We start from the raw sequence: 14,392 nt of genomic DNA on the forward strand, positions 1-14,392 counted from the left end.
AGCTGATAGCACTAATTTTAACCCCTCGTATCAAGAGTTAGTTCAGATTGAATCAACCTCATATTAGGCATCTTCAGCCTTTACTCACGTTAAACTGTGAGGGCTTAGGACCCGCTCATGGTATTGCTGCAAATTTCAAAGCTACCTGCTTTAACTCTGGGATGCATTGTCCCAGAGACTTTAGATGTGTGGCTTGCTTGATGTTTCAATGTACAGTATAACGTCATAGTCATAGAGATCTCAAACCTGCTTAGATTCATTCTTAAGGTGTTGATGAAGATATAACAGTGAAACAATTGAGTTTTGTCACAGAACCAGCCCACGGTGAAGTGACAAATTCTGATAACTCGCCATGAAGGGAAAAAATGTCCAAACTTGCACGTGCATGACCACATTTCTTCTAAATGTGAAGAGGTTTCCATTCCGAAACCAGTCTACATGACAATCTAGTGCCACCTTCTGATTAAAGAAACTGATTTTGGCCACATTATATGCTATATTTACATATGAAGTTTGGTGGATGGACATCCAACGGTGCCTGCATCATTCACTGCCAAACAGGAAGTGGATCATTTTGCCATGCACATATGAAAACAATTCATTAAAAATGACCTCTTTTTCCCTGGGAGGGGAGGCTGAAGGATCACATTCCCTGAATGAAGATCATTACTATGTTTAAAAAAAAAAAAAGAAATATTAACCTCTAATCCCGTGTCTGCCATACTCTGATCAACTTCAATCTTACCACAAAGACTGTCCACCATTGCCCTCATACATTTCTGTGAGCTGTCAGATCGGTCAAACAGGGACATTTTTAAATGTTGTACACTAAACATATATTTGTTATGACAACTGTTTTTTCAGTAAGTGCCACCAAACTTGGTAGAAATATAGCTGTATATGTCAACATGATTCCTGATTTTATTTTTTTGAATTTTTCAGTGAACTGTGAACTTTTTTAAACTTAAACTTAAAACTTTTTTAGGGCCCGCGCATTGACAGTGCGAAGGCGCTATTGTTTCTGTAGGAGTTTTTGTTTTTGTTTTTTTTGTTATCCTTGTTTTTCTTCCGACAAAAGGAGGGCCTTTTTGCCCCCCTAAAAGTGTCCCAAAAGCCACCAAATTTTGCACGCAAGCCAGGCCTGGTATTTATTTATTTGATATTTAATGGTTTGCATTAATGGGTGTGGCCTAATGGCTCAACAGCGCCCCCTAGAAAACTTTGTGCCTCAAGCCCCACGATACGGTTTGACGTACATGCACGAAAATCGGTACACACCTGTATCATGGCGCAACTTAAAGAAAAGTCACTTGGCGCCATGGCCGAAACCGAACAGGAAGTCGGCTATTTTGAATTAATCGTGTAATTTTGGCGGAATTTATGCCATTTCTTCGGCCGTTAATGCGGCCTGAACCGTAACGTACACCCAGGTGTGTTATACATCAAAATGTGCGTCTCCATCCTGCGACGATGCACATTACTTTTCTCAGTCAAAAGCATTACCGTGGCGACGATAGACGCCAAAAAGCGTGCCCCCCTTCATCTGATTGGTCCAAATTTGATCATTCCTACTTTCTGCCTTAACTTTTGAATGGTTTGACATAAAGACTCGTGGGTGGTGTCATCGGACTCGGTATTTAGTCCTTGACCATAATTGGTGCAAATTAGCTCCGCCCCTTCTTCTGACTGGTTGATATTTGATAGTCCCTATTTTCTGCCATAACTTTTGTGATAAAGACATGTGGGTGGTGTCATCTGACTCAGTTTTGAGTACTTGACCTTCATTGGTCTGATTTAGCCCCGCCCCTTCTTCTGATTGGTCGATATTTGATAGTTTCGATTTTCTGCAATAACTTTTGAATGGTTTGGCATAAAGACTTGTGGGTGGTGTCATCGGACATGGTTTTGAGTCCTTGAACATAATTGCTGCAAATTAGCCCCGCCCCTTCATCTGATTGGTCAATATCTGAAAGTTCCTACTTTCTGCCATAACTGTAGAATGGTTTGATATAGAGAGTCGTGGGTGGTTTCATCCACTAAATGTCCAGGCCTGAAAAATCTACATGCAAGTCATACAAGCTTCCACTGCAGCCTGAACGTGCACAAGGGTGCGAGGGCCCGTTCATCGCTGCTTGCAGCTTTAATTATTATTGTTTTCCAACATGCATCCCTGCTCCAGGTGGGATGAGCTGATATGCCTCAAACCTGCACAACCAATGTGGAGGGAGTTGTCGTGAGACTGCGGCAAAGTTCAATGTCTCGCCATGAATGAAAAAAGTGTTCTAACGTGTTGTCCAATCTGATGGTAAAGCTTCCAACCTGATCTGATGAAACAAAGAGTAAATACAGGACATGATGGGACCAAAATCATGTTTCTCTGTCTTTTCTTTGCTCTTATACATGGCACCACCTTGTGGTTAAAGGAAGCATTTTGCTTAATGTTTAACTGCAGTGCCTCTGAAAGATCAGAGCCATGCCAGTTTTTATCACATGACTTCAGGCTCCATTCCTTTTACTCACACCTTCACAATATTTTACTTAGATGTTGTTTTTTCTTTAATTGTTTTGAAAAAGTATATTTGTTTTTCTAAGAAATATAATTAGTTAGTAATTAGTAGTATAATTATAGATCCTTATCCCACTGGGACACCATACACATACTTTATGTCCACTCATACTATTACTTTTGACGTCCAAATAAACAATGGTGGAAATCACTGATTACAGTCACATTAAAGATTTCTTGAGTTAAAAGGCTGTCATGATTACTTCATCAACACAGTACATCGTGTAGTAATAAACAAAAAGGAAGTGACATCACAAATTAGGCATCCTCAAATATCAAGTCAAGATTCATGAGTGTCTTGTTATTACTTCATATAAAATATTATGTATGAATTTTATTTTCTTCCTCGTATAGGCAAATAATATTTCAACAACTGCTGACAAGACAAAACGTATGTTTTTGCTCACATTAAATGAAATATTTTTGTGTGTTGGGGTTTGGTCTCACAGCCTCAACTTGTTCAATAAAATGTTTTTTTTTTTTTTTTTTTTTTTTAATTAAGCTTCATTTTTGAGGTTTTAATCTCACTTTATATCCTGAGGACTTGATGTGCACGCCTCTCTTTGTGAGTGTAGATTTCATCCGGATGAAGAAGGCTCGCTCCAGAATTTTATCAGGATCCAGAAGACTGGGATTGCTAGACTCCACTGTTGAGAACAAAAAAGGACAACACAAAGAAAAGAGGTGTCATTTACTAGTTAAAAAAAAGAACAAATCTGGTCATATACTGTACTGTAAATGTGAATACACGTTTGCTCTTCCACAATGAGGATTGTTTAATGAAAGACCTCTATTTCTGTATTCGTGGGAAGATCGCCTTAAATGTGTTTACATGATGAAGCAGCAGCCATTAGAATTTAAGGATTAAAGGGACGGCACTAGGCTGGTTTAAATCATATCTATCTGACAGATTCCACTTCGTTCATATTGATCAAGAGTCTTCTGCACAGAGCAGGGTCTGCTACGGTGTCCCACAGGGTTCAGGAGACCCTTCACCCTTCTTCTCACCCCTGCTCTTCTTTTAGGTTCAGTTAGCCAGACTTCAGGAATGTGTTAAGGACATTAAGGCCTGGATGTCCGCAAACCCTTTGCTTTAAAATTCAGATAAAACAGATTTAAACAGCATATTAATCAGGTTTGTAAAACAGCGTTTTTCTATCTCCATAATGTTCACACGTTTGTATCCTCTAGACTAGATTAATGTATTGTGTTATTAGCAGGATGTCCAAGTAATTCTATGAATATCCTCCAGCTGATCCAAAATGCAGCAGCGCGATTGCTGACAGGAATCAGCAAGAGAGACCACGTCTCTCTTGCTGATTCATTTTATTACTTGCCTATAAAACCCACAACGGCCTAGCTCTGTGATATTTGCAAGACCTGATAGTGCCTTATGTTCCTGGCAGAGCTCTCCGTTCTCGGAGTTCAGGTTTACTCGTAGTTCCTAGAGTATCCAAATGTAGATTTGGAGGGCGGGCGGGCATTACCATGGAACCAACTTCCAATCTGGGTTAAGGAGGCTGACACCACCTCCACCTTTAAAACTAAATTTTTCAATTCAATTCAATTCAATTTTATTTATATAGCGTCTAATACAACAGAGTTGTCTCTAGACGCTTTACAGAGACCCATACCCAGAACATGACCCCCGAGCAGTTATTACATAAACAATGGCAGGTAAAAACTCCCCTAGTGGGAGAAAAACCTTAAGCCAAACAGTGGCAAGGAAAAACTCCCCTTTAGGAGGGAAGAAACCTTGAGCAGGACCAGGCTCATCAGGGGGGACCCTCCTGCCGAGGGCCACACTGGTGGGTCAGGGACGGCAACAGCACAGCAGGCAGGTGGAAGCAGCAACGGGATGACCGGGGGTGGGGACCGCAGGCCAGCACACAGCTCCCGAAGCTCCGGCCCAATCAGCAAGTCCCAGGTTGGGGTGCAGGGTCAGGAAAAGACTTGTGCTCCGTAATGCAAGCAAAACTAAACTAAAAACTAAAAAAAAAAAAAAAAAACTAAACCTTTCTGTTTAGTAAAGCCTATAGTTAGTGTTAAGTAAACCTCTAGTTAGTGTAATCTCTAGTGTGTTAGGGCCAGTATTCATAGCTGCAGCTACAGGACCAGACTAGAGCAGCTGGTCTGAAACAGAGCCTCATCCTAGATATGCCACTATAGGCCTACGCTTTAGGGGGACAACAACACGATCCTGCCCCTCACCCCTCCTTCTCACCCCACTTCTCTTCTTCTCTTTTCTGCCTACAGCTCAATCCAAAGTTTCTTCCAGAGGTGCATGCTGACCTGCAGTCTGACCCACATGTTTACTTCCACCTGACTATATAAACTTACCACAAAGTAAGGAAATTCATTTTTGGTAGAGTATTTCTTTGTTGTAACGATGCTTCTTTGTAATACATCTTATACCATTGGAAAGCTTGTTTATTTCCCTTTTAAATGGCGCTACATTTGTAAGGAACATGCATTTGTGGAATGAGCAGCAGCAAAATTTGCTTTTCTTTTCTTCCTCTACCCTGCTTGTCTTCGACAGTAGGCCGCCCCGCTCCTCATGGTCGAAGTGTCTTGGGCCTTCACAAATTTGTTTTCCACGTGACTAGCAGCTCTTTTCCTGTCATTTGCTGCAAATGTGGTGGAACACAGCTCCAAGTTCTTTTTCACAAAGTTTCGGTGAATGACCATAAATATTGTCTCGACCATGATATACGCATGTGTTACGTTTTCAAAACAAAAAACCTACCGTACATCCGGATGGTCAGCCTTAAAGTTTTGGGTATCATGAAGTTCATAACACAAATCCTGTTTCTTTGCTACAATCAAGGTCATGAAGTAACAGTAAGTACAATTGGAAAAAAATGTATTGAGAATTTAGAGAAGGTAAAAATAATGGATGGATGTATGGATGGATATCTATCCGTGCTAAGGTTGAGAACACCATTTGGCCGGTTCCTTTAGCTTTGCTCCATTCTTTTCACGCATGTACGGACAAGCTTACATCCCCATCAGGTCTCTGGTGGATATGGGGATATGATGAGTACTGTGGCATGCTGACAATGTCTTATCTAAATAAAGGAGTTAATTAACATGCAAATTCACCCTTTTATAGTGTAAATGTCCTTGAAAAGATAGGGGCTTCTGATCGGACGAGGAAGGAGAAAAAGTGGGTGGTATAAATAAAGAGAAAAAATAATGAGAGAAGAGAAACAAAAGTCTGAATATCGGAAAAACAAAATAGTAAAGACAAAGACAAGTAAAGATAAAAGAAAAGACAACCGAGATGAGGATTTGGTGGGGGGGTAATCAATCGAACGGTGTAATGAAAGAAGACAGATTTTAGGAAGAGAGACCTACAAATAAGTTTTACAAGTTTTAATGGAAGGATGAAAAATTGTAGAAAAGAAGATAGTAAAATCAAGAAAAGGGAACACATAAAAAGTTAAACATTACACACTGAAAAACGAAGGGAGCTGGAAAAGTAAGAATGAACCCTGGGGAAAGGAAAATATAATAAATTGAAGAGTCACTAGATACAAAAAAGGAGAAAGAAAAATCGATTGAAAAGTTGAAACATACAGTTTACACCACGTACATCCTCTCATTCAAAGTCACGCGAGATTCCCTGACTCCCGCCATCCTTCTTTTAGTGACTGATGGAAGTAGCTCAAATCCGCTGCCATCTCCAAGATAGCAGTTAGTAATGTCCTTCTCAATGCCATTAGCTCATAGAACAATCAGTATTACAGTGTTTTCTATCAGTTATGTTGAGGTGGAGACTGAGGTGTAATCTCATTTCAAGGTGCTAGCTAGCCATCGTGATGCATGACGAATTAGCACCGTGATGTTAAATATTATTCTGCGCAAAAAGGAAAAAGTTTCCATTCGTATCTGTGCTGAAACAGGAATCTGACATTGATTAAGGATGGAAGGTTTTAAAGAAAAATATCTCAACAGTTGAGTCCTGTGAGCGCATGAACCGTGCGGTTCGTGACCCTTAGCTATGCGGTTTGTGACCGTTAGCTATGCGGTTTGTGACCGTTAGCCGCAGCAGCAGAGCGTTTAGCTGCTCCAACGATCGGCGGGAGTCGCGCAACTCCATCTCTCCACGTCCTTTTTTTTTTGTTCTCCACATGACGTAGCCTTCCAAAAGGTAAAAACTACAAAGAACCAGTTAATATACACTAACACACTAACAAAATATAGTATAATATAAAAAATATAGTATGTCACCAGTAACTCCCTGGGAATCTCGTCACAAGTCACTGCTGTCATGTAGCCACACAGTACAGTTTTCAACCTTTTATTGAAAAGTCGGACAGGTTGAAGCCATAACAAATACGCCACAGATATTCTTATAATTTCAGTTTATTGCAAAAGCACTTATTACAATTTAATATTAGGTTTTTTATGATTACAAGACATAATTGATTTCTGTAAAACTGTAAGTGATTAATTATTCAGGATCAGTGGTGGCTGGTGATAAAATTTTTTGGGGGGGCGCACTGGCGAGTGGGGATTACAACACAACTATAAACTCTACTTGAACATACATTTTTATTACATTTCACTACATATACTACATACAGTATACATATACTACATATACATGTAGCATGTTTTACATAAACATATTTAACATTTTTCAAGTAACAAAATAACATATTTGAACCATTTTTCAGAGAGACATTGACAGAATGGTTCAAGTATGTTGTTTTATTATTTGAAAAATTTTAAATTTGTTTTGTTGATGAGAAAATATGTTTCTCTATTTTTCTTATTTTTGTCAGGGGGGGGTATATATTGTTTTTCGGCACTACCTTGCTCTCTATAGCTGAATTAAGATGAATTACTCCTATGTGGGATCAATAAAGTTATTATTTTTGCCATCTGAGAAAATTAAATATATTATATTTGGTGCCTAACTGTTTCCCAAGTATATTAGTGCGTGTGTGAATGAATAAATGAGACGTAAAACGTACATTTCTTTGTAGAAAGGCACTTTATGAAAATAAGTCAATTTACTTGTATTAGTTTCCAGCACAGTCTTGCAACATCCAATATGGCGGCGACGTTGACGTATCACAGCAGCTTCATGGAAGCAGGAGGAGACATGTCTATGGCTGTGACTCCGTTTGTAGTGAGTGACAGAAACAGTCACGTCTACACTGTCAGGGGTGTGACTTTGATTGACAGCTCATGAATCAATCAGATTGGATGAAGAATGACAGAAAACACGCTGATTGGCCACGGGCGCAGTGAGCTGCGCCCAGAGGAGAGGCTTTGATCTACCAATTAGAGACCAGCATGAAGTCACATGGAAGAAAAGTTTAAGAACATACAATACACACGCATTTGGCCATTGAAACCTATGTACTTCAGTCTGCACAAAAAACAACTCTGAATAAACCCAGTATGGGATGGGAAGGCTTGAAAAATTAAGTCAGACACATTTTACGAGTGCACAGATGTGATAATTACTTTTTATTACCTAATTTATGTGTACTGTGTCTATATATTTTTTTTCCCTGTAATTTTTTACGGGGGCGGCGCCCTAGCGCCCCCTATTGACAAGCCGCCACTGTTCAGGATGGAGGTGAATTTATATCTTATGCTGATGTAGGACTTTATTTCTGCCATGTAACAAAATGTATACCAAAATCGGTGACCACAAATATGTGATATGAACCGATATTATGAATCGTTCCACCCCGAGAATGGATAACTATAGATAACGAACATGAGTAATGCATGAGTAAAATGTGTCAATATCCACGCGCATGATTTATATGGTCACATACTGTAGTGTTTAACTGAATGGACAATGAACAACAGATATGACTGTGTAGTAAAGGCTGTGGGATAACTGCAATAACAGATTCCATCCACACTACAGGTCATTTTGACCACAGAAATGAAACTAGGATCTCTTCTACTAAAACATTAAAACTATTTCCATGTTCTTCTCACAGCAATACGTGAACTGCTTGCTGAACTTAATTATTTGATAGGATCTGCATCTCTGCCCAAATCAAATGAAGATTTTCTAGAAACTTTTAGGAATCACATTGTTTGTGTGGACCATTGATTAAAGATCTAACCAATGCATTTTTCATGTAATCCTTTGTTAAAAGCTATAGCAAAGGGGGGTCCGCCAGCTACTACTCATAAAACTACCAAGTATTACAAGGACAGTTTGGAAGTCATTGATCCAGTAGAGTACGTACTTGGGTCAAGAACAAAACAGACACCCCAGTATATTAGTGTTCTAAAAACTTTACAGCTATTCAAACAGAAAAATATACCTAGCAAAGTTATTGACAGAAATCTGACCTATTTTGACAAAGATTCTGTAAACACTCGTTGCAATATGTCAAACGCAGGGTGCCCGAGGGTTCATGGGAATTTGCTCAACCAGTCTACATGTGCTTTGTGGATCTGGAGAAGGCATTTGACCGTGTCCCTCGTGCTATTCTGTGGGGGGTCAGTGAGTATGGAGTCCGGCGCCCTCTATTAAGGGCTGTCCGGTCTCTGTAATATCGGAGCAGGAGTTTGGTTCGCATTGCCGACAGTAAGTCAGACTTGTTCCCGGTGCATGTTGGACTCCGGCAGGGCTGCCCTTTGTCACCGGTCCTGTTCATAATTTTTATGGACAGGATTTCTAGGCGCAGCCAGGGGCCGGAGGGGATCCGGTTTTGGAACCACAGCATTTCGTCTCTGCTTTTTGCAGATGATGTTGTCCTGTTGGCTTCATCGGACCGGGACCTTCAGCATGTGCTGGGGCGGTTTGAGGCCGAGTGCAACGCGGCAGGGATGAGAATCAGCACCTCCAAAACCGAGGCCATGGTTTTACGTTTACGTTTCTTGAAACACCTAAATATATACCAAAAGCTATTGTACTTTTCTTGATACAAAAGGAAGCAGTTAAAGGTATTGTGACATAATTTTTAACATGCTTTTAACACTATTAAAAGTCTTGGCCAATATCCCTCAAATGTGTCTAAAAGGGTGTAACAAGAAAAACTTCACTCCAGTACTCCATGCCTGGCTTCTTTTATGACAGTGTTTTTTGCCTGTGAAAAACGCGTCCTTTTCCCCCTTTCCTGTCAATCATTGCCCCGCTCCTCCTCCCAACCCCCCCCCCCCCCCCCCCCCCCCCCATCCTCCACTCCTCCTCTCCCCCAAACTCCCCGCACACAGCAGACAGTGGATCAATGGTATGTGATTTTGTCTTGCACACCGTCCACGGGCTGAGCCTCGATCACGAGGACTCAGGCACCCGACCACAAGCAGTCTTCCGTACGCCACATTTCCCACGCCCGCCGATCGGACGGGGATTCGGCGCTGAGCTCTTCCCTCTTCGCTCGCCGCTACTGAGCTGAGTTTCTTTTCCTCCGCTTAGTAATATGCTTATGCAGCGGGTTGTCTCGTCTGATCTGAGGTCGTAAGCGAAAAAAAAAGCAGAGTGGAGAGGGTGGAGAGGAGAGACGTCTCTCTCCCTCCAGCCAGCGGCTCAGCGCTGATGGGCAGGGAGCTGGGTGGAGGGGGCGGTGATTTAGCGGCCCTTTACATCACGGTCTGCCACCAAACCAGATGCGCCGTTTTTGCATAATTATGCGGAAAATCCCAGAAAGCACACAATACACTGAATGTTAAAAGTTCGTTTTTTTTGGGTGTAATTGATGTCAAGACACCCAACAAAACACAAAAAATCAAGAAAAATGTGTTTTTCATGTCACAATACCTTTAATATTTTTTATATGAAATCATTTTAAATAAAGTAAAAGCCCAGGAATTGATCCTGACATTATCAGAACAGGAAATGTCACAGTTTTGCTTAAATTAAGCTAGGAATCCAATTTCTTTACTTTCTTTATTGCATTTTAGATGCATATGAGCAGAACAAAAACATGTTGACAGGCTGAACAGTGCTGCTAAGTGTTTAACAATGAACATATGAAACATTGTTGTGCTGTACTGCTTGGATGCTGCAAACCCTAAACAAACTGGTTCCCCCGATGCACATATTTACTACTGTACAAGTCTACTCGGTGATACATTTCTTCCCCCTAGCCATGGCTATTTTATTTGAGTAAGCCATTTCTCGGTTGTGGATGGCATCCATGATGACCTCGGTGTGCATTACAGAGAGGGGTGTGGCTATCCACTTGGGATATCTAAGGTGAAGTAACATGCCATGATGTACATTACACTGTCAAAGGTGTCCTCCTTTGGGACAATCAGCGCAGGCATGGTTCAGGTGCACAGTATGCAGTTAGTTTCACAATCACCATAGACCTGAAGGGAGTGGTCTTGTCTGAAGAAAGGTGCTGGGGTTTTGCGCAAACTGCAACAAAAAGAAAGATAATCACAAACATAGTCTACTTTCTGGGGACTATAGTCAAATATTATACTGTTATATATGAGCACATTTCTTACCTCAAGGATGTGATGCATAGCCTCACTTGCATGTCCTAACTTGTGGAGTTAGGTGGAGCAACAGGTGGTGGGTACATGTCTTCATTATAGTAATAATTGTTTTACTCTAAAAAAACAACAAAAAACAGTCTTATTTAATTTACCGCAGTCAGTTATTTAAAAAATACAATACCATAGCCATGGCAACACATTTTGCCACCAATTAATAAACATGTGCCAATACTGGTTTTAACTGAAATTTTACAAAGTCACAGTATTTTAGAGCCTTTGATTTCACAGGAGTGTCTTCCAAGCCAGCAGCTGTGATTTACTCCTGTTAGAATGCAAATCTAAATAGTACATTTCAAAAATTCATGTACAAATTAAGCAAACAACAAAGTTATATACAGTTTTTACTTTAAATGCAGGCAATGCCTTACATGTTTTTTGGACTTCCAAAAAGAAAAAGTCAAAATAAGATGAATTCAGACACCTGGAGCCAGTGTCTCAAAACTCGCTATTTCTCCTTCACTCCCAAAACCTTTCCTCTCTTCCTCGGCAACCAAATGCCGTGTATTGCCTTATAATGTTTCCAATGGTTGATGTTGTGCAATTTCCACAGAAATTGGACACATGTTTTTTTTTTTATATCAGCTTTTGTTTGCGCTTATAATGACTTGCACTTTAGACAAGTTGAAACTGGCATAAGAGGGTGTGACGTAGGTTCTTCATCTTGTCATACCCTACGATATCTGGTCGTTGTAGGCTATGACACAAGAGGGCGCAACGTAGGTTCATCATCTTGTCACACCCTACGACCTATGACCTATGACCTCATACATGACAGAGAACGGATATATTGACAGCGCTATCCAGAAAGGTGGGATCCCAGGCTTCTCTGGATGCGTGGAACATACTGGAGTTCTCAGTCAGATGATCCGGGAGGCCAAAGTCAGCAAAGGCAACTTGACTGTTGTCTGGCTGGATTTGGCGAATGCCTACGGATCAATACCTCACGCCCTCATCCATGCAGCACTACACCATTACCTCATCCCTCAGCACATCAAGGGAATGATCAGCAGTTACTTTGGCGGAATCCAGCTACGATTCAAAACAGAGGAATGGCTGAGGAGGATCGAGAAATCAGGGTTCCCAGGAAAGTTTAAAGCATGGCTTTACCAGCATGTATTGCTGCCAAGACTCATGTGGCTGTTGACAGTGTATGAAGTTTGTATGACGAGTGTTGAAGGAGTGGAGAGGAAGATCAATAAGCACCTCCGTAAATGGTTGGGAATCCCTCCAAGCTTCACTTCAGTAGGCCTGTATATAAGATCAGGGCAGCTCCAACTTCCTCTGTCATCCGTGGTGGAAGAATTTAAGGTAGCCAAGTGCAGAGTCGTAATGACATACAGAGACTCCCAGGACGAACAAGTCAAACATGCAGGCATCCTCACAAGATCAGGCCGCAAGTGGGCAGCTGACTCGTCTGTTGCACAAGCTAAATGTATGGTGAAGCTCCGTGACATCATTGGAACACCATGCACAGGAAGACAGGGTCTCGGAACTTCCCACGTCCAGCAATGGGGGAAAGCAGGAACCAAGGACCGAAGGGCCATGATCCAGGAGGAAGTAAGAAGCCTGGAGGAAGAAGGTCGAAGGGCAAAAGCAATGGAGCTAGCGTCCCAGGGAGCATGGACCAAATGGGACCTACCTAAAAGGAAGATCACATGGGGAGATCTGTGGAGATTGGAGCCTTTCCGCATCTCTTTCCTGCTAAGATCGGTATATGACACACTGCCAACACCAACAAACTTGCACAAGTGGGGCTTGAGGGAGGACCCATTGTGCAAGCTGTGCTGGGAGAGGGGTACCATGGCGCACATCCTGTTGGGCTGTAAGATGGCACTAGCCCAAGGAAGATATGGGTGGCGCCACGACAAGGTTCTCATGACACTCGCTAACACTCTGGAGCAGGAGAGATGTAAAAAACGACAACCACATGGGAAAACAATGCCATCTATTAAGTTTGTTCGACAGGCACAAAAGCCACCAACCACAGTAACATCAAGAAGTAATCTGCTATAAAAGGCCCAATCATGGGAAATGAAGGTAGACCTGGAGGTAAGACTGCAATTCCCCCAGGTTGTCCAGACAACCCTGAGGCCAGACGTGGTAATGTTGTCTGAAGAGGCAAAGAAGATCATCCTCCTTGAACTTACAGTCCCATGGGAAGAAGGTTGTGAGCAGGCGTTTGAGAGAAAGAGCGCCAAATACCAGGATCTCTTGCATGACTGCAGGGGGAAAGGATGGCAGGCATGGCTGTTCCCAGTCGAGGTCGGCTGTAGAGGATTCCCTGCTCTTCGACTTGTCATACCCTACGATATCTGGTTGTTGTAGGTTATGACACAAGAGGGCGCGACGTAGGTTCGTCATCTTGTCATACCCTATGATATCTGGTCATTATAGGCTACGACAGAAAAGGGTGTGACGTAGGTTCTTCCTCTTGTCATACCCTACGATATCTGATTGTTGTAAGCTACGACACAAGAGGGCTCAACATAAGTTCATCATCTTGTCACACCCTCCGAGTGCTGGTCGTTGTCATCATCTTGTCATACCCTATGATATCTGGTCGTTGTAGGCTACGACACAAGAGGGCGCGACGTAGGTTCATCATCTTGTCATACCCTACGGTATCCGGTTGTTGTAGGCTACAACAGAAAAGGGTGTGACGTAGGTTCGTCATGTTGTCATACCCTACAATTTCTGGTCGTTGTAGGCTACGACAGAAAAGGGTGTGACATAAGTTCATCATCTTTCCATACCCTCTGAGAGCTGGCCGTTGTCATCATCTTATGACACTTATGACACTCTACGACACAAGAGGGCTCGACGTAGGCTCATCGTATTGTCACACCCTAAGATATCTGGTCATTGTAGGCTATCAGGCAGCACGGTGGCTTAGTTTAGCTTAGGTTAGCACTGTTGCCTCACAGCAAGAAGGTCCCCTGTTTGACTCCCAGGCCCCTGCAGGGGTCTTTCTGTGTGGAGTTTGCATGTTCTCCCCGTGCTTGCGTGGGTACCCTCCGGGTACTCCGGCTTCCTCCCACAGTCCAAAAACATGTATAGTAGGTTAATTGGTGATTCTAAATTGCCCGTAGGTGTGAGTGTAAGTGTGCATGGATGTGTGTATATATGTGGCCCTGCGATGGACTGGCAACCTGTCCAGGGTGTAACCCCTGCCTCTCACCTGAAATGAGCTGGGATAGGCTCCAGCAGACCCCCGTGACCCTGCAAAGGATCAATCGTGTATAGATAATGGATGGATGGATGGATTTAGGCTATCACACAAGAGTACGCGATGTAGGTTCCTCATCTTGTCACACTATGATAGCGGGTCGTAATCAT

At 42.1% G+C, this 14,392-nt stretch overlaps 1 protein-coding gene across 2 annotated transcripts in view; it reads right to left on the reverse strand.

Annotated features, from left to right (window-relative positions):
• The window catches only part of LOC133462256 (neuronal PAS domain-containing protein 3), a 331,973-nt gene that overhangs the window by 54,121 nt on the left and 263,460 nt on the right, over positions 1–14,392 (reverse strand). For both annotated transcript variants that reach the window (XR_009784244.1, XM_061743401.1), the window contains exon 7: positions 3,095–3,213. Coding sequence is in view for 1 of the 2 variants with exons in the window: in XM_061743401.1 (XP_061599385.1) it covers positions 3,095–3,213 (119 nt within the window). In the remaining variant the exon portion in view is untranslated. The remainder of the gene's footprint in view (positions 1–3,094; positions 3,214–14,392) is intronic.

The sequence above is a fragment of the Cololabis saira genome, chromosome 16, assembly GCF_033807715.1.
Source record: "Cololabis saira isolate AMF1-May2022 chromosome 16, fColSai1.1, whole genome shotgun sequence".
Lineage (NCBI taxonomy): Eukaryota > Metazoa > Chordata > Actinopteri > Beloniformes > Belonidae > Cololabis > Cololabis saira.